Source organism: Triplophysa rosa, linkage group LG1, assembly GCF_024868665.1.
Source record: "Triplophysa rosa linkage group LG1, Trosa_1v2, whole genome shotgun sequence".
Classification (NCBI taxonomy): Eukaryota; Metazoa; Chordata; class Actinopteri; order Cypriniformes; family Nemacheilidae; genus Triplophysa; species Triplophysa rosa.
The window spans coordinates 35,955,016-35,976,095 of NC_079890.1; the positions used below are offsets into that span (position 1 = coordinate 35,955,016).

Consider the following 21,080-nt stretch of genomic DNA (forward strand, 5'->3'; position numbering starts at 1 on the left):
TGAGGTTTCAGAAGGACAGCAGCTATATTATATATTATATAACATTCTATGTATTTGGATTCAAAGAGACCTTATGTTTATAATATGTAGGGTTCCAGTGAAAAATCTGTAGTATTGAAGCCTTTCATCTGATTTAGGGCTCTCTTTACAATGTGAAAAATGACATCATCTCATCAAAACACCAGATTCATACGTTTCTTTATTTTTTGCTTTTATTTGTGGTAAGTTATTGATATATATTTATAAATTGCAGTTTTTTTGTACAGTAAGTCACTTATATAAAAGCATCTGCTAAATGTAAAATGCTTTCATTGGTCCTCTTACACGCTCACATTGACTGAATTGTAAAGCCAAAAGAATGGAAAATATATTTGTTTCTTTTATATACATTGTATAATTTCCTTTTTTTATGCATAACCTTTAAACCGTTTGTCAGTCTCACAGCCGCGCTTTTATACGATCGGGGACTTTTACTTTGAAATACATGCGTCAATGAGAGGCGGGTTTTCAAACGGAAGTAAACAGTGAACTCAGAAGCTGATTGAATTGAACTTCACGCTGACTCAGATAAATTAGAAAATGTTTAACCTCACATCGGATCATCCGTAGTGCAACAGAAACGCGGGCGGATTACTGAAAACAGTATTTCCGGAACGATTTAACACGGTCAAACAGCATTAGACCCTATCGACACATTGAACACGTGCAGGCGTGCTTCCTGACTAAGCAATATCAACACCTGCAGCGGTTTTCGTGATTAAAGGGTCATGAACAGCGAGAATTTCGGCCTGAGCGAAAAGATCGTCTCATCTTCATATGTTCGCCAGGGGCTGCAGGCTCGTCGCGGTCACGAGCAGCTGATTCGTGTCCTCTTGGAGCAGGTAATGATCGTATTACTGCGCATGCTCAGATTACTAACGGAGAACTCTGAATTATTGATTATAATTGGATTTGTATTGTTGTATTTGTTTAATTATCAATTAGAATCATCTCTGTGGGGTCTCTACTGGTACCCTGTTGGGGTATATTGGTGGGATGTTATCTGGTGGGTGGGGGTAACGTTACCAATAATCAACACCGTTGAATACTACGGGAACAAGGGCTAAAACAAATGATTTAATAGAGTTTTGCAAAGTTTTTATTATGGTATTTATATTGGAAGCCATATGAATATGAATATGTATTGTATTAGGCCTACTCAGCAAGCTTGGGTGTTTTTGTAGACTTTGACTTCTTTGTGTTTCAGGGTAAATGTCCAGAGGAGGCATGGGACGAAAGCACCATAGAGCTGTTTCTGAATGAGCTGGCGGTCATGGACAGCAACAACTTCTTGGGAAACTGTGGTGTGGGAGAGCGGGAGGGCAGAGTCGCTTCCAGTCTGGTAGCCAGAAGACATTACAGGTTGGAAATGCTCCCCGTAAAGTTTTGTGCCTGTCAAAGCACAACCACAAGACACGAAGTGAGGGGTGGTGGATAAGAATGAATGCCCCTGCCGGGAAAACATACAGACTCTTATGGTTTAGATTACAAATACCATAACGAATGGTGTTACCACTGAAACAAAGACAAAGTTCCGTTATGCATTATGTTTTGGCCCTAATTTCAGTAGGATTTAGTGGTGTTCGTTTGATTCCCATCTGCCAATATTAGAGACCCACGAACACCATTACAGTTTACATTCAAACCAGTACAATTTTCAGTATGACCATTTCATCCTTTAGAATTTCTGTGATGGTTCGCGTTTGATATCAGACTTTGATGTCTCTGTTAGACTGATCCACGGCATTGGTCGATCGGGGGACATCGCTGCTGTTCAACCCAAGGCTGCTGGTTCCAGTCTTCTAAATAAAATCGCCAATTCGGTAGTTCTGGATGTTCTGAAATTTACAGGTGGGCTTTTACGTCAAAGGTTATTTCTTTATAATGTTTTGTTAAGCTACATACTTGATAATGGGACGCATCCAGGCCATAGAAGTATGATAGTTTTGGAAAATGTACATCTTTGCCTTTTTATTTGAACATTATTTAAGATGTATTAAAGATTGAGTATGCGTGTTGTGTAGTGATTTGAGTCTAAACTTAGCTTTGGGAAGAAGGATGCTTTGCCAGGTTATTATTTTTTAAATAAATACCTTTACCAAATTGTATTTTTTACTTGTATTATAATCTGAGGGCGCATTAAATGCAAATATTTTACAAATGTGGCCTCTCACTTTGGCCGCTGTGTTGTTTTGTCTCCTCTGACATAGCTCATGTGTACATCTGGAAATGTTTTCACAGGTGTTAGGAGTGCATCCTCGTGCTTTGTGGTCCCCATGGCGACAGGAATGAGTCTCACATTGTGTTTTCTCACATTAAGACACAGAAGGCCTGAGGCCCGCTACATCCTGTGGCCTCGAATTGACCAGAAGTCCTGCTTCAAATCGATGGCGACTGCTGGTAAGAGTCTTTTGGAGAACCACGCGTGTTACAGAAAACACTTCTTTGCTTTTCTTTTTGAGTCACAGGAGCAGTTTTGACGTTTGATGTCATGATGCTGTGGAGTCACATGTCCATTTAACATTCTTCAGATCAACTGTGCTTTAACTTTTACAAGGTTTTGAGCCTGTGGTGATTGAGAATGTTCTGGAAGGAGATGAGCTACGGACAAACCTGCAGGAAGTGGAGAGAAAGATTGAGGAGTTGGGTGCCAAAAACATCCTCTGTGTCCATTCCACAACGTCCTGTTTTGCACCACGAGTTCCTGACAGGCAGGTCAAAACCACTGGACCAAATACAGTTACTTCACTAAAACACACATTTAGACATGTAGACATTTTGCACATTTGCAGACATAAAGGCTGAATCCAAAATAAACAAAATGTAACATTTTTTTCAGACTTGAGGAACTCGCTGTTTTGTGTGCAAAGCATGATATCCCTCATATAGTCAACAATGCCTATGGAGTGCAGTCATCCAAATGTATGCACCTTATACAACAGGTAACCCAACAGTAATGTTGCATTTTGTGTGTTTGATTTATTTACTTTTTTCTGTGAAATTGACTCATGCTGTGCCTTCTAGGGAGCCCGTGTGGGAAGAATTGATGCTTTTGTTCAAAGTCTCGATAAAAACTTCATGGTCCCAGTCGGCGGTGCTATCATCGCTGGATTTGATGAAGTCTTCATTAAGGAAATCAGTCAGATTTACCCAGGTATGCATATTAACATTAATCCTCAAAGACGTCATAGATCAGTGATTTATACGAGTCTGGATGCATTTAGTAAAAGTTGTGATTGAGAGTCTTGTCATAATATTATAAAGGTTAAATGTCCCAATCGATCTGAATTTATCTTGCCTTTAATACAATACTTAAATAATACAAAGTGTGTGTGTGTTCATGCGGAATAGTTCATGTACAAAAAATGATACAGCTGCAAAAAAAATTAAGAGACCACTCCCAAATTATTTGCAGTGCATCGTTTCTGAATTTAATATTTAGGAACATGTTAAGTAAAATTATAATTTTGTTTCATTCTCTGTACTAGCGACAACATTTCTCCCAAATTCCAAATAAAAATATGTTTTTTATTTGCACACAATACTAATGTTTTCACATGTACCTGTATTTGAATATATGAATATATTGTGGAGTAAGCCTGAATTTTTTTTTGACAACTTTCACATTGCTGTTGGGTGACTTTGTCATTACTTTTTGTTGAAATTCAACAGAAACTGGACTGGAATTGTCCAGCAATACATGCAGAAATGCCTATTTAAGGCTAAACTGAAGGGCTCTCTTAATTTTTTCTCCCGCTGTATGTACATAAAATTATAAGTTGATTTCTTCATGCTTTAACTGCCTCTGCAGATACAGAAAGAGTTGTGCTGGTTTTTTTGTATGTGTCCTCTGTGCTGGCACCCGCACATCCCTCCCATTTTATTTCTGCACTGCAGAGGAAATCCCCAACACTCTCTTATTGATTTTCTCACTGCTGGAGTGAGTTAGTCAGAGAAAACACACTTGTAGTTTTGTCAGTTTCTTCAGCTCTGAATATTTTTCAAATTCATGACTGTGACACCAGTGCAAGATTATAATTTACATTCACATACTGTATAATATATATATAAGACTGTTATATTCATATAATGAAATATTCATTATCACATCATTTCAGATGATTCTTTCTCATTTTTTAAATTGCATTTTGGTCGTTTATAGTTTTTTTATATGGGATTATAGATATTATGTTGTAGTTGTACAGCACAGTGGTCAACTGCTGTTGTTTTAACTCAGCTTTATACATACAATTTCTTGTTCTTTGCCTCTCCATAAAAGCATTGAAGTGTTATATGCATTACAGTTCCCAGTGCTTGTGATCTGTTGATTTAAAGGCATTGAGATCATCACATCTGCTTTCCTTAGGTCGAGCTTCAGCCTCTCCATCTCTAGACGTCCTCATCACCCTGCTTTCACTCGGAGCCAGCGGCTACAAGAAACTCTTGTCCGAAAGAAAGGTGAGACACCGAGCTACAAAGCTATATTTAGTTTATGTGTGCAGCATCCAATTTTCTGTATCGCTGTATATTTTGAAACATAAAATTTGCAGTAAAATCACATCACATTATCATATAATATGGAACCCATGGAGGTTATTGATTGACCACTAATGCATCTGGATTATTAATAATTGAGTCATATTGAAGAAAGGTTGTTATGTTGACTGCATTAAGATGCTCTCTGTGACTGAATTCAGTGGCATGTGATGTTCAGCCAAAGGGGAAGAATCTCTGATTTTATGGTTTTGAATGAACTCATTCTTTTAGCATATTACAGTAAGAGGTGAAGTGGGTTTAGGTTTAGATTATGATGCGTGTTGGGTGGTTGCTAGGATGTTGCTAAAATATTCTGGGATGTTTCTTTGACTGGGAAGTCAAAAGTGTATTTCTTGTTGCAATGTATGGCTGCATATATAGCTTGTTGCTATACATATGGCCTCCAATGTATATCTATGAGATGGCTTAACCCATTTTAATCATCAACCAAAGGATAAAAGTAGACTTTTTTCAAAAAAATAAGAGCACTTATTATTGTTTGTTCATGACCAGATCTACACAGACAAACCGATGCATATAGAGATAAGTGTAGAGATATTAAAGGGATAGTTCACCCAAAAATGAAAATTTTGTCATCGTTTACTTTTTACCAAACCTGTACAATTTCTTTTTTCGGTTGAACACAAAGAAAGACAGTCTTATATATATATATATATATATATAAAGACTGTTATATTCATATAATGAAATGCATCATTTCAGATGATTCTTTCTCATTTTTTAAATTGCATTTTGGTCATTTATAGTTTTTTTATATGGGATTATAGATATTACAAAAGGATATTTTGAAGTATTTAGGGAACAGTTCTGGTGCACTTTTGACTACCTTTGTCATTTTGTTTTCTACTATGGTAGTCAATGGTGCCCCAGAAGTCTCAGTTGCTAACATTCTTCCAAATATCTTTTTTTTCAACCTGAACAACAAACTTTATACAGGTTTGAAAGAACAATGTAAGTCGCTTTGGATAAAAGCGTCTGCCAAATGCGTAAACGTAAAAAAACTTGAGGGTCAGTAATTCATGACAGAATTTTAATTTGCGGGTGGAGTATCCCTTTAACAATAGCGTAGCACTGTGAATCTCAACCTTTATAACTTCAAGACCCCCCCCACAACAATATTTGGAGTCCCCCCCACTCACAATTTCTTCCCAATAAAATATTCTACAACTTGGCACAACTAGAAATAGAATATATATACCCCATGTTTATCGATTTGATGTGTGTAATTCTGTAGGCTGTGGAAAAGCTTGTTGTGATTTCATAGACAGGCATCCTATTAATAGCATCATTGTAGCAAAAAGTAACCTAAAGATCCCCTTCAGTTCATTTGCAATCGATCTCAGCGGTGAATCGTAACACTGCCAACACAGCTGACGCAATGACAGAACTGAGAACAGTGGGCAGAACTCGTCCTTGTCTGGAGGAGAGAAAGCAGGTGGTGGGTGTAGGCCAGCAGACACAAAACTGCAATATTAGCACAAAACACAACGTGCAACGTATAAAAAAGCTCTGCAGAATAAAGATTGAAGAGCTATTTATAGCTGGAGTTTTGTATGGCCCGCAGGAGCTGTACGGCCACCTGGCACAGGAGTTGAAAGCTCTAGCCGAGAGGCACGGAGAGAGACTGCTGCACACGCCACACAATCCAATATCACTAGGTGAGAAATGATAAAAATATCACATGTCTCATGTCGGGCTCATATGTCCCTTGGCTGTAGAGACGTGATCATATAGCAAGTTCATAAAATATAGACCATATTACCGTAAAACACAAAGGTAACAGATACTGTAAAATGCCTGTAAGTCTTATGTCAACCTCATTGTCTTTCATCACATGGCAACATCTCAAAACATGTGTTGGAGTGTTTCATGACCCTTTTTTTATTGTGGTGTTCTCCAGCCATGTCCTTGAACTGTCTCCAGGCGCACAGTGATAAAGCAGTCACCCAGCTGGGCTCCATGCTCTTCACCAGACAGGTGTCCGGTGCCAGGTGAGATACTGTCTGCTCTCTCGTCTGCGCTAAAGAAAGGATTCTTCCTGTTATGAAGAAGAACACAATTCAACAGAATGTGATTATTAAGTGATTATTGTGTAGCATTAAGATTTATTGTCAATAATGTTACTGGAACCTGTCCATTTTAAGGGAGTGTTTTAACCTTTGGTTACGGACTATGAGGATTAAACATTTTTGGTGTGAAAAGGAATGTTAGCAATTTGCAAGAAAGTGAGCAACTGACATTTCTGGGACACCGTTGACTACCATAGTAGGATTTTTTTTATTTTTTTGTGGTTGAATACAAAAGATATTTTGAAGATTTTGGGAAAGCAAACAGTTTTGTTAATTTTTGTCTGCTATGGTAGTCAATGGTGCCCCAGAAGTCTCAAATTCTTTCAAATATCTTTCTTTTTAACCTGAACAACGAAATTTAAACACTTGAAAACACTTGAAATTTAAACACTTTGGAACAACTTGAGTTGAGTAATTCATGACAGATTTTTCATTTGTGGGTGGAGTATCCCTTTAACACTGCACTGTTAATCTCAATTTTTTAAAGGTGATAGTTCACACAAAAATGAAAATTCTGTCATCATTTACTCACCATCTTGACATTTCAAACTTTTATGACTTTCTTTCTTCCGCAGAACACAAAAAAAGATATTTTAAAGAAAGTTGGTAACTGAACAGCACTGGACCCCCTTCAATTCTATTGTACGGACACAAAACCAATGCATGTGAATGGGGTCCAGTTAACAACATTTTTCAGTACATCTTCTTTTTTTGTTCTGTGGAAGAAAGAAAGTCATAAAGGTTCGAAGTAAAGTAAGTGCGAGTAAATGACAGAATTTTCATTTCCGGGTGATCTATCACTTTAACTTCAAGACCCTCCCCTCCACAACATTTGAAGTCCCCCCACTCACAATTTCTTCCCAGTAAAAATATTCTACAACTTGGCATAACTAGAAATACTGTGCAAACATCTTGGGCACGTTAGTATTTTCCCAGAATGGTTTTGAGTCAATTATTTATATCTTTTGCCTTTGTATGTCAGTAGAAGTCTGACAACAGCCGCTGCTCCACACGGAAATCTGGTCTCGCCATCATCGAGTTTGTCTATTATTACATGAAGAAAGGGAAAAAACTGAGACAGACTAAATCCAGAAAATTTGCATTACAAATAAGACCGAAGGCGAAAAGGAATGTTTGGAAATGTAAATGGATAGATCCTCCTGAAGCACTACATCACAAGATGTCAATAATTGTCAATAGTTGTCTAAATACCATCAAATTGTATATTCACTTAAATTTTTGTTTTGTTTATTTGAAAGCGTGTTTTGTCTATTTGAGAAACACCGGCTCAACAAGATGCAAAAAACACTCCACAAAGCAATGCCCTGGCAAACATCCGAAACACATCTTGCCATTGTCTTTCAGAAGGACAAACACCAATCGCATTTCTCTTGGAAATTAGAAAAAATTGAGGCCTGCTGTCCTGATTTAGCTTTTTTTCTTACCCAAATAGCTGAATTGGCAGACATCCCCTTCTCTTAAGGACAATATTTACTGCTGGACATTGAGTGACCTGCTGTAATATTGATGTGAAACCGTCTTTCTGCTGTCTACTCTCATTTTTCAAAAGAAGGTCTTTCTTACTCTCATGGGTTTATCTCATGACATTATCTCCTCTGCTCCTTTCAGCCTGCCATGGACTATACACTGTGACTTTCTCAGAGAGACATGCAATAAATATTTAGTATTTAAGTACTGTAAGTCATTCAGGACAAGGTCATACATTGACCTAAATGTATGTTGTGATTTTGGAGGTATTGGAGTAAAATCTATAGTTTACATTTTTCCATGCATTTACTCACGTGTATGTTATTCTGTCTGAACGTTATTCCTATTTTCACATCTCTTTGTTGCAGAGTGATTCCACTTGGTGTGGAACAGACTGTTAGCGGACACACATTTCATGGCTTCATGTCACATACAGATGCCTATCAGTGCCCGTACCTCAATGTAGCATCGGCCATAGGAATAACCAAAGATGACGTAACTTTGTGCATGAAGAGACTTGAGAAATGCCTTAAGAGTCTTGGGAAAGAAGTGCCTGTAGAGAAGAATGATTCTACATCGCCCCGTGAAGGTTTGGAAGACCAAACGGTTCCCTGAGGGTTTACGGGATTGTGTAATTCTCTACACATTAGCTTTGTGTTTTCTTGATGTTGTCGTTATTATCTTATGCTTGAAATTTGTTATAATTTGATATTTAATGTATCAGTTTCTTTTTAACTAAACCAAAGCGATTTAGACTTGAGTTAAAAGCTCTGATAATAAACGCACACAATACCACGAATCCTGTTTCGCAATCTGGCTTTATTAAATATTTACACTGCATTAGAGATATGGGTGATTCTCACGAAACCACTGAAATATCGTGGTAGTAAACATACAAGTCTGTAACAAAAAATCATCATAATAAAGATAATCGTGTTCTCTACCTTGGACAAAACATAATTTGGACATAGGAATGAGTTATTTATGAATAATTTTTTCTGCTGAAATCCTAATTTGTCTGAGTGCATTATATGTTGTAATTTAAACAGAGTAAAATTAAAATATTGTGAAAAAAACAATGGGATGTTCTACTAGATGTTCTCAAATTACTGACAGAATATTCGTGTATAATAAAAATGAAGAAATAGTGGAAAAAAAGAAATGTCCAGGACTGATATTCTCATCCTCCGTAACTTTTTTTTAAAGAATGTTTAAACGCACACATAGATATTTACATTAAGTTTGATTTTATGTGAAGAAATGCATCTACTAGTACCCTTTTAAATGGCTAATAAGTTAACCAATTACTTTATATTTTTCTAGTAAAAACGTAATATTCTCTTGTCAGGCTGCTTACACAATTGTTTCCCTTCTCATTACCGATACGGTAGTTTTCCACATTTAAAGAAATTTTACTTGTATAATATTCTATTAAGATAAAATTAATGTCTTATGTATGATTAATAAAAACGTGCTTGGGCATCATGGCTTCGCTTGTTTTTAGCAAAACATGCTATGAGATTGACAGTTTCAAATGGTTACGGTAATGATCATTTTTAAGGCCTTTTTTGTATTTTTTTTACATCGAGTTAAATTGTCAGTAAAAGTTTTGAAATGAATGTCTTTAAACATGTCAAATCTTGTTTTAGATGAATATAAAGGGAATTTGTTGAAACAAGTGTTTTTAAGAAATCAAGATTTCGTGAGAATCACTCTAATATACATATTCAATAATTCTGTTACGTTGGTATAAAAACACACAAAAACATTGAACAGTCTTACTTAAATGATCTCTCAGGAACACTACTTTAAAACATGGTGATTTTGTATGATTTCTCAGTATATCGTATGCGAATTAGCCACCAATTCGCTAAAGTGTAAAATAGGAATTGCCGTGAGATTTTATTCCAGAGGTGCATGGTACATTATCGCCATTTTAAGGAAAAAATAAATTGTGCAAAATGAAAAAGGAGACAGTCATATGGCATTATAAGAGTCTAATCAATGGTTAATGTTGGCTTTTAAAAATAGAGAGTATTCTTAAAAAAGACATTCATTCTAGAGGAAACAATGTGAATTTTCATCAAATAATGAATAACAGGTAAACGTTAGTTAAACCTTGTAAGACTTCCATGAACTAGGGTGACTAGTTGGATTCAGACAGTAGTTCCTTCACTGAATCAACCTAAATGGACTGTCTTGATGTAAGCCATCACTGATCTCTAACCGTATATTTGTTTTGCATTCACTGTTTTATCTTGACTTCAGCTGCCTGTTGTTACCTCTGAGGTAATACTCACCCCCGTGTCATTCCAAATCTGTATGATGTCTGCAGAACACAAAAGAAGATATTTAAAAAAATGTTGGTGATCAAACATCATTAGCCCCATTGTATACCATTAACTCAAAACCACTGAGACATTTCTCAGAATATCTTCTGATAAACTTGAATGCACTTTAAGTGGCTTTTACAAACGTTTTGTTTCAATGGGAAAAAATGATAATGCCAATCAAAATGATATATTTACACTTGATTTGTTCCTCTCCAGATAACCCCTTTTAACTGTAGCTCTTTAAAACACTTTATTGATCTCTTCGGATGATGTAAACCACGCTGGTCCAGAAAAACTATTCTGTCATTATTTACTCACCCTTTTGTCATTTCAACTTTCTTACGCAGAACACAAAAGAAGATATTTTGAAAAAACCGGACAGCGCCGGCACCCGTTCACTTCTACTGAACGGACACAAAACCAATGCAAGTGAATAGGTGCCGGTTAACAACATTCTTCGGAATATCTTCTTTTGTGTTCTGTGGAAGAAAGAAAGTCATACAGGTTTGAAACGACATGACGGTGAGTAGATGACAGAATTTTCATTTTTGAGTTAACTTTCACTTCAAACTCTAAAGAATAGTTGTAGCAAGTTGTCAGTGTGCATTATTTTTGAAACACTTTTGCTTAGAACAGCATTGAAAGCACTTTGGCATGCTTCTCTCTCATTAACGTGTATGAAAGAAGTGGAGTGTTAAGTGTTTTTGATGGTTAAAAACAGTGAGAGGGTTCGGGAACTGTCCATGGTGCTGCAAATCTCTCTTTCTGATAGACCTCTCTAAAATATTCTCCAAATATTCCTTTTATATACAAAGATTACGTCTGTAAATAATGAGTGATATTTCAGGATTACTGACTGCTTGAGTGAATATTGGCCCTGGCTATATTTCTTAATATCCCTGCATGGTTTTCACAAACACAAATACTTTTAGGAACCATCAGTTGTCTACTATTAAAACCATTACAAAATGTATATGTAGTGTGTTTTTGGTCTTATAATTTAATGCTGTTGGTTCCATCTGCCATATAACATCCAAAAAATAAAATCCAATAGGCTATATTACCATAGACATCCATTATAGTTTCCATTATTTACAATTCCCATTATAACCATTAAACACATCGCAAAATGTGATGGTTTCTATTGTTTTCTTCAGCGGGGATTCCCATCTTTAAAAGTCCACACAGGCTGTTCGACCAGCATTCGCCGACATTGGGCGCCGTAATAAATAAATAAATAAATAAAGCGCGAGGAGATGATGTGCTGATGTCAGGCGCTTGAGTGCTGCATTCATGCTGCAGGGTGGATGTCTTCTTGATCTGTTCCCGATTCACACATGCAAACCTGACGAGCAAGATGGGGATCGTCACCAAACACTGCGTGATTATATCGGCGGTATTATTGCTTCTGATCCCGTCGGCGAACACCGGGAAAAGGGCGTTTAAATGTCCGTCCTCGTGCAGCTGCTCGAAGGAGTCGATTATCTGCGTCGGGTCTTCTTACGTCCCGAGATACATTCCCAACGATGTCAGTTCACTGTAAGTCTACATATTTGTACATGTGTATGTCTCCATTTTATTTACATCCACAGCTGTGATGGGGGAACATCGTTTTTGCGTTTTCAGGACCGATGCATTTCATATTGTTATTATAATATATGCAGGGTGGATTGGGTAAGGCGGGACTCTTTTCCAATCATCCCATTCACAAAAAGTGTCCAGCTTTACCCTAAATCACCCTTATAAAGCATCATCTTGTAGGCCTATGTATTAGTGCTTGTAATAAATGTATTACATTCGTTAACATAGGCTACATACAGCTAACATGAACTACGAACAATACTTCTACAGCATTTATTCATCTTAATTTATTTCAACATTTACAAATGCATTTTTGAAATCAGAAGTTAACATTATGCACAAACAAACAAGAACTGGGAGATTGCTGTGAATGTGTTGTTCATTGTTAGTTAATGGTATTTAATGCGTTCACTAATTTTACTGAATGAGACCTTATTGTAAAGGGTTACCAACATCTTGTTTTTGCAGGAGTATTGTGAACGGGACCTTCTTCGAGGTCAAAGAGGCGATGTTCGCTCACACCCCGTCCTTACAGTTACTGTAAGTAAAGCCTTTCTGAGATGATGTTAAGTCTGGGGTGCACTTAAATGTCTTCATATTGATCCACGGAAAGGGCACTTCTCACAAACTTTCTGCTTCGCAGTTGTAGAAACCTCTTAACATCCATCAGGTTCAGTCAGTTGATCCTCTAATGGACAAATTAGTTTGAGAGAGCACAGGTAACACTTGCACTTTAATGTACAGTGTGTGCACTCACAGTGTGCTTGCTTAGCCAGCAAAATACTGGTAATATACTTAACATGGTTTAAGGTTTGGTTTGTACTAGGTTCACAGTGTTATGTACAACAGGATTTAAAAATAAAGTGCTACCCAGTTTAACCTGTCAAACATATTTTTTTTAGTACAATGTGTGACTAGGCTGTAATAATTTACAGTGGTGTTTATTTGGTACTCTAAGGTACCAAGGTGATGTCTAAGGAAAGATATCGCTTTGTTATCATGTTAAATAGTAGGGAAATACAGCAGTCATTTAAAATCTACCTCGCAGTAACTATTATTTCAAATGCAGAGTTTCTTTCTGTGCCTTCATACACTATTTTTCTCACTTTGCGTAGAACGTTAGAGCTCCGGAGGTTGACGTCACGCAATCGGAACGCCGCCATTTTGGCAGGCTATCAGGAGAGCGCTAGAGCGGCTGTAGCATTGGTATTGACAGTGGTCAAACAATCATTTTAAACCAGGCTGTATAGACTTTACAAATCGTACTATTTTAACATGGTGGACAGCTGCTGTGAGCCAGGATGCCAGAACAGTTGAGGATGATTAAGGATCCCGAATCCCAGATAGATGATTAAATGATTAACTGCAATGAAACGTGCTAACCAACACATGTCACCACTATCTCTTCCTCTCTGTCGGTATGCTGCCAAATCCTAAACACTCGCCTAGTCCAGCTGTGCAATCGCAGTGGGCTCCCAACACAACCCCATCGTGTCAATGGAGGGTCATTTCGTTTTTTGGGAATGTTTAACCTGCAAGATCAGTGATATAGCTATGCTGGCTACAAACAAGGACACCAAGGGTCGATTACGTTAGCTAACAACACAGTTGACTTACCCTTCCAATGACGACAAAGCAGGTTAAAGCCGGCAGACTCCAAAGTTGAATATCCATTAGAAAATTCACGTCAATTTTTACCACTCAGGCTTTTAAAGAGTCTCCGGAGTAGGACGATGAAAAGTTGATGAGGTAGTTGTAGATATTAGGATCCTGCAGGTCAGGAGATGTATCCGTTTCTTTATTGATACACGTTAAAAGCACCCCTTGGGCCTTTTAGGGATCTGTTATGTTTAATCTATTACGTTTTGCTATACAAAGTCTGTTGCCTTGAAACTCATGCTGGCGCCATTCATTTCACATTCGCTCCCGGCTGTTCTTGCCTGCCAGGATGGCAACAACATAAACAAACGTTACTGTATTGTTACTGCAGTATTGATCTCGTCTGTTTGGACTATCTAGTATAAATGCTAGTGTTGCATAACCTCAGACACGGATATCTTTTCTCTTTCGTTTTTCTTGAATTAACTTTGAATATAGTACCATCGATCAGCCCTCAAGCTTCACAACCCTGAAAACTTGTATTCATATGAACAGTGTGAACACCAGGTTTGTGTTTGATCCATCAGGTATTTATCTACAGCGTGCTTCTCAACTAAATGCTGGAAGGAAATATTTTCCTTTGAACGTCTGGGGCTGTTTTACGGAGAGATTTTTAGTGCACTTGCTTTCAGAGAGCATTTCACGCTTTCTCTCTGGCACTCTGATGCTGTTGAGACGAGATACGGTACATTCTGCTGTGACTTTGTGTTTGCCGTCAGTGGAGGCTTTCGTGATGTCAGCGGTTTGATGTACTGACACAGGTCTACTCCTGAGAGAGCAAAACCAAAATGAACTACTGCACCATTGATTTGAGTGTTTGCCAAATGTGTTATACGCATACAGTGTCTTAAGTCTCTGAGTTTATCACGGCACATATCATGGTCTGAGAGATTTTGTTTCAGTCAAAACATATCAATTTTGTTTATTGTGTGCTTACTGTGTTCTGACCTATTTTCTCTAAATGACAGGTTGCTTAACTCCAATGCTCTCACCACAGTACGGGATGATGCATTTTCTGGCCTTTCACACCTGGAGTACCTGTAAGTGTGTATCATTATAGCTCTTTTCTTTTAATTATATTCATAATAATTCTTAATAGCGCTTAAATGGTCACACTTAATTTAGATCTATTCTATACACTGTAAAAAAAATATTTGTTCTTTTGTCAAAAATGAATCTTAAAATTTTAGTCTAATTCAACTTAAAAATATTAGTTAACTTAACAAATTTCTCGTTGAATTGACTAATATTTGTAAGTTGAATTAACTCAAAACTTATTTTGTTAAGTTGAACCAACACATTTTTTACAGTGTCTTAGGGATGCCCCGATATCTACATTTTGGCCGATAACTGATCATTCTTTACATTGGAAGACGATAAGCGATATATTGGCCGATATACAGTATCTAAATATTAATATAACATTTTCTGAGACTGAAACAAAAGCTTTTATTTGAAAACATTGACTGCAGAAAACAAGGTACACTGTAAAAATTTGCTGTAGTTAGGCAGCTACTTGCCAGTAACTTACTGTAGATTTATATTTATCTAATTTATTGGCAACATGTTTGTTTAAAGATAAATGAACATTAAACATTAAGTCTTTATCTTTACAGTGTAACCATTAGTTCTCTTTTTCCCTGAAAATCATGTACTTAGCCTACTTTACACTAGTTAAAGATTCTTTAACTTTTTAACTTTTCTGGTATAATGTTTATTCAATAAACAAATTAAAGATGTTCTTTCAGTGCAATCCAGAAAAGTGTTCTCAATAGCCACGTGTCTAACAGGTCTCAAGAAAGAAAGCATTCAGACAGCAGTCGGCTTCAACCATGCTTTTGTTCCTATATTTTACACTTTCATAAATATCTATAGATACTCTACAACAATGTTTTGCTAATAACAGTAAGGGAATGATCATGACAGAAAGACAATACTGTACTGTATTTTAACTATAGTAGCATGCAGCTGAAGTGGTTCAACTAGAGGAAATGATTCATAATCCATCGACTATAGCGTATCGTCCGATACCGATCAAATTAAAAATGACCACCATTTATCGGCCGATACCTATATGGTCGATAATTAATCGTGCATCCCAAATTCTACAGTATTGTTGTTATAGAATTTGGAGGTCTGGGAGGGTGTTTTTACATTAGCATTTTTTATGTGTGACCTTTTTACAGTATTTAAATGACCTGGCAGAACAACATGACTAAAACAAACATTGCAGACTACCTGACCTTCCTTTTTCTTATTGTCCTTTTTTTGAGAACAATTTATTTTCCACTGTACTGTTTACAATATATTTTTAATCATCAGGCATCTTTTATCATCCGTGTCCACTTTTTCAGTTTTGTTTTCTCTTCATTTTCTAGGTTTATAGAAAACAACAAGATTGAGACGGTATCAAAATACTCTTTTAGAGGACTCAGGGATTTGACCCACCTGTACGTCAGGAACTTTGTTTCATATTTGCAACATTTTTAATGCTTCTTGTTTTGTATTGTACTGTAACGTGTTTGGTTTGGTCTCACAGGTCTTTGGCAAACAACAACCTTAAAGCTTTGCCACGAGATCTATTCATAGATCTGGATTCATTGATAGATCTGTGAGTTTCAACTTCTTTACATGCAAGTCTATACAGAAAAATCTATTCTTTTTTGTGCTTGCAAATAAATCGATACTATATGTGACCCTGCTTGTAAAAATCTAGCTAAAGTCATTTTTGGTGATTTGCTGTTTTGTACATAAAATCCTCCTACATGGTGTAAAGAACATTCTTTAAAAATATAACATTGATATCTTTATTGTTGACTGAGTAATGACATGTCAAAGATTGAAATTATAGTGAAATTAGTGCTTTAAATCAAATTTTGATGCTCGTTATCTCAAAAAGTGATTCTGAGACTAGCCTGGTTTTCACAGTCTGGGGTCACATATTGTTAATATTATTTTCACTTTTTATGCAAAAATGCATGCTCTTAAACCCACGTGTTTTATAAAAAAAAAACACTTTGTGTTGATCTTGGGTTGTATATGTTCTTGTAGAGATCTAAGGGGCAATGCCTTCGAATGTGACTGCAGAGCGAAGTGGCTGATGTTGTGGCTGAAGAGCACTAATGCCACCGTTTCAGACGTCCTCTGTGCCGGGCCTGAAGAGATGAAAGGCAAACGGCTCAATGACATGGCAAGCTTACATAATGAGTGCGTCTCCCCCGGTATGTGAAAGAGTGTGTGTGTGTGTGTGTTTGTTTGTGTGTGTGCATGACTTTTCAGAGTCAGACCATGTTTGAGAGTCAGAACACGCATCAAGCTGCAGCATAAACCTTTATTTCATGTCCTTTATGTGTTTATTTTACCCACTGACTAAAGAGTAACAATTACATATAAAACTTTTCTTAAAGGTCCAATGTGTGATTCTTTGGAGGATCTATTGAGAGAAATGCAATATAATATACATAACTATGTGTTCAGAGGTGTATAAAGACCTTACACAATGAAGCGTTATGTTTTTATTATCTTAGAATGAGCTATTTCTATCTACATACACCGCGGGTCCCCTTACAAGGAATTCACCATGTTGTTTCTACAGTAGCCCTAAACGGACAAACTGCTCTACAGAGCGTATTTCATAAACACGTTATCTCCTTCGGCAAAGAAGCGAAAACGTGATGACATCTTTGTCCTGTGTCAGCCACCGTAATGCTTCGAAAGGGAGAGGTGGAGTGAACCGTGGTTGGAATTCGCAACCTTGCCACTAGATGCCGCTAAATTTTATACACTGTGACTGGAACTTTAAAGCAATAGTTTGCCCAAAAAGGAAAATGTTATCATTTACTCATCCTCATGTCATTTCAAACCTGTATGCCTTTGTCTTCGGCAGAACAAACAAGAAGATATTTTGAAGAATGTTGGTAACCAAACAACATGGTGCCCCATTGACTTCTATTGTATGGACACAAAACCGCTGAGACATTTCACAAAATATCTTCTTTTGTGTTCCTCTGAAGAAAGAATCATACAATTTTGAATGACATGAGAGAGAATAAATGACAGAATTTTTACTTTTGGGTGAACTATCCCTTTAAGAGCTGTGAATATCTGTACAACATCCTATGAGCATTTTGAATAAAGAATGTTTTTTTTTTGTCTCTAAGTGTAGATTGTAGTGAGTTATGTGTGTAAAATCTAACTTAACATGTTTTGGCCAGATTTTATTCCTCTTCATTCTGTGTCTGCTGAGTCTTTGTCCATCGACACGTTCTCCCACAAGAAAGATGTGTATGTGGCCATCGCTGCTCCAAACATCGAGAGCTGCATGGTTCTCCAATGGGACCACATCGAAATGAACTTCAGGAGTTATGACAACATCACAGGTATAAATATGCTAATATCATGTGGAAATACATAACGTAATCTTGCCTTTGTTCACTTTGTATCTGTTTTCAATAATCGCAGGTCAGTCCATCGTTGCCTGCAAGTCCGTGATCATCCAGGACCAGGTGTTTGTCATTGTTGCTCAACTCTTCGGTGGTTCTCACATCTATAAGTTTGATGAGAACCAAAGCAAGTTCTCCAAATTCCAGGACATTGAAGTTTCTAAAATTTCCAAGCCGAACGACATTGAGGCCTTCCTGATTGGCAACGACTGGTTTTTCATCATCGCCGACAGCTCCAAAGCCGGTCTGTCCACCCTCTACAAATGGAACGACAAGGGTTTCTACTCTTACCAGTCTCTTCACGAATGGTTTCGGGATACTGATGCTGAGTTTGTCGATTTGGACGGGAAGGCTCATCTCATCCTGGCGAGCCGTTCTCAAGTACCGGTCATCTACCAGTGGAGCAGGAGCGCCCAGAAGTTTAACTTACACGGGGAGATTCCCAACATGGAAGACGTGGTTGCCGTCAAGGCCTTCCGGATCAAAGAGGAGCTGTATCTGGCCATGACACGATACATCGGTGACTCAAAGGTCTTGCACTGGACCGCTAAAGATTTCTCCGAGGTGCAGGCGCTTCCTTCAAGAGGGTCCATGATCCTGCAACCGTTTTCCTTCAAAGAAAGATACTACCTGGCTCTGGGAAGCGACTACACGTTCTCACAGATCTATCTGTGGGATGACGAAACAAAGATTTTCGAGCGATTCAAGGAAGTCTACATCCAGGCTCCACGTTCCTTCACTGTGGTCTCCACCGACCGGAGGGACTTCATATTCGCTTCCAGTTTCAAGGGGAGCACGCAGATCTTTGAGCATATCATCATCGATCTGAGTCTTTAAGTGCTGTTGTGGACACGGCCTCGTATTTTTTGGGTGTATGTTATGGGGTCCGGGAAGAAAAGTGAATTTGGCATTATCAGGTTCACAGAAATAAGTATTATGCCTATTACGTGTCAATCATATGTAGTTTTATATTGATTCTGGGTCGGCCCTGACAGTTTTCATTGTGATGTATTGGAAATGTTGCAGGACGTGTGGAGCTCAGATTGCTAAAAAGACTCGCATTTGTCCACCTGTAACTATCTAAATCTCTTCTTTCTTCTAAGCATTTCAAAACTCTGCTGTGATACCATGCATGATATAGCTGCAAACAAGGCATGTATACAACGTTTGAAATATAGATACGGGTGACAAATGCAATTCTTTTAACTTAAATGACATTTAAAACCTTAACAAGAATATATTTCCTTTATAGTTTCAATGTTTTGTGGATCACATCTTTGCTGGTGAACAGACAGCTCTGTAATGGTAAGTAAATAGTCAGTTGAAATAGGAGTATCATCTTTGTGGAGTATAATTAATCAAAACTTCATTTTTAGTTGGTGCACTGAAATCCTGTAACTACATGAACTGTTTGGTAAAGTCCAGGCAAAATTTTACCCTAAAATCAAAAGGAAAACAATGTTGCACATTTAGAAAATGAGGCCTGGTTTAAGGACCATTAAGATATTAAGATTCACTTTTATGACAATATTATGGATTAAGCACCCCACACCCCAATATTGTCTCTTTACTCATATTGATTTATTATGTTGCTTAAATGCAATAAATCTAGTGATGCTACGTTCTTGACCTGGACATGTTCAGCAAGACGTTTATGCTTAAAATACAGGGAAAATGTCAAAAGCACAAGCCTTTAAACGATCATACACATGTTTCCAGAAAATGTATCTTGCAGAGTAAAATCAAACATTAAACCTAAAATGCAGGTTATAAATTAATTTTTGGATGGAGAATTTTGTTTAATTCTATGAATGTAAATAACTTAAAATTGTACTAGTGGAAAAAATGTTGAATGTCTGACTTGATTTGATAAAAGGTAAAATAAGAACTTCCATTTCCTTGCTGTTTTGCAAGCTGGAACATAACTCTAAACAATGATTGGAGCCTGCAAAAGCATGAGATTCAGCTCTTTATCTTCAATAACTTCTAAATCTAAAAGCAAAACAAAAGGTTACTTATTCATTTCAGTTTTAGCAATGTAATAAAATATAATTTAATTATCATTGTACTTATTTTTATTATTTGTTGAATGCTAGTCATATGTCTTTTAATACACATGTAAATAAATGCTTATGAACATTGATTACTGTTCTCGATTAATATCTATATCAATGTTTTTAATTGATCAAATCTATAGTGTTTATAAAACAAGATAATTGTAATATGCTATTTTTATGCTATTCTATTACTAAATACTAAATATTTAGGTCTACTGTATATATTATTATATTATATAATAATTATTATTATATATTTAATAATAGTATTATTATTATTATATTATAATTATAATTATACTATTTATTCTGGAATGAAAAACCTGTCCTGTTCTTTCAGGCTGATAAAAGACAGCAGGTGCATAATAAATACAGTACACCCAATTTCTTTAAAAGAATCCTAAAATTTTTTACCTGACTTCATTAGGTTAAAGTACAGCAAATAACAGATAGATATTTTTCTGAGGCAGATTTGTTTTATTGAATAACAGTATTATGATCAAAACAATTATTGTAACCAAGTAGGCCTATATAAAAAACAAAGAAATAACAAAAAAAAGTAAATAAAAATAACAATTTTAATAATAAGCAAAGCAAAGTTACATAAATAGGCTACATTAAAATAGTTACATGCCTGTAGAATATGACGAGCTTTCTGGTTTTTGGAGGGTATAATTAACAAAGTAAATTATTTCTTCCTTAAACGCTTTAAAGCATGGTTTTCCGCCAGAAAATGTACATTTATATGGAAACAATAATAACATTTATAAAATAAGTGTGGATTTGTTTGTCTTTCTGATTAACAAACAGACCTAACAATACATGTTTCCATTGTAAAATGGAATTTCTATCAAT

General features: G+C 36.6%; 2 protein-coding genes across 2 annotated transcripts; both read left to right on the forward strand.

Moving 5' to 3' along the window:
* Window positions 1-493: 493 nt before the first annotated feature.
* sepsecs (Sep (O-phosphoserine) tRNA:Sec (selenocysteine) tRNA synthase) lies at window positions 494-9,928 on the forward strand. The gene is made up of 11 exons (XM_057330670.1): window positions 494-881; window positions 1,247-1,401; window positions 1,772-1,890; window positions 2,281-2,439; window positions 2,597-2,750; window positions 2,879-2,981; window positions 3,064-3,193; window positions 4,406-4,497; window positions 6,161-6,254; window positions 6,497-6,587; window positions 8,522-9,928. Exons 1-11 carry the CDS (start codon window positions 768-770, stop codon window positions 8,766-8,768), a joined length of 1,458 nt encoding a protein of 485 aa, XP_057186653.1. The 5' UTR covers window positions 494-767; the 3' UTR covers window positions 8,769-9,928.
* Window positions 9,929-11,728: 1,800 nt separating this feature from the next.
* lgi2a (leucine-rich repeat LGI family, member 2a) lies at window positions 11,729-20,304 on the forward strand. Its single transcript, XM_057330657.1, has 8 exons — window positions 11,729-12,025; window positions 12,536-12,607; window positions 14,695-14,766; window positions 16,105-16,176; window positions 16,266-16,337; window positions 16,778-16,947; window positions 17,941-18,105; window positions 18,188-20,304. Exons 1-8 carry the CDS (start codon window positions 11,844-11,846, stop codon window positions 19,003-19,005), a joined length of 1,623 nt encoding a protein of 540 aa, XP_057186640.1. The 5' UTR covers window positions 11,729-11,843; the 3' UTR covers window positions 19,006-20,304.
* The last annotated feature ends 776 nt before the right edge of the window (window positions 20,305-21,080 follow it).

Excerpts from the sequence above, each read along its gene's own strand:
- sepsecs (XM_057330670.1), top strand. The coding sequence starts at position 768 with ATGAACAGCGAGAATTTCGGCCTGAGCGAAAAGATCGTCTCATCTTCA. Across the intron at positions 1,402-1,771 it reads GTAGCCAGAAGACATTACAG|ACTGATCCACGGCATTGGTC; the intron begins GTTGGAAATGCT and ends TGTCTCTGTTAG. Across the intron at positions 6,255-6,496 it reads ACACAATCCAATATCACTAG|CCATGTCCTTGAACTGTCTC; the intron begins GTGAGAAATGAT and ends GGTGTTCTCCAG.
- lgi2a (XM_057330657.1), top strand. The coding sequence starts at position 11,844 with ATGGGGATCGTCACCAAACACTGCGTGATTATATCGGCGGTATTATTG. Across the intron at positions 12,026-12,535 it reads CCCAACGATGTCAGTTCACT|GAGTATTGTGAACGGGACCT; the intron begins GTAAGTCTACAT and ends TTGTTTTTGCAG. Across the intron at positions 18,106-18,187 it reads GAGTTATGACAACATCACAG|GTCAGTCCATCGTTGCCTGC; the intron begins GTATAAATATGC and ends CAATAATCGCAG.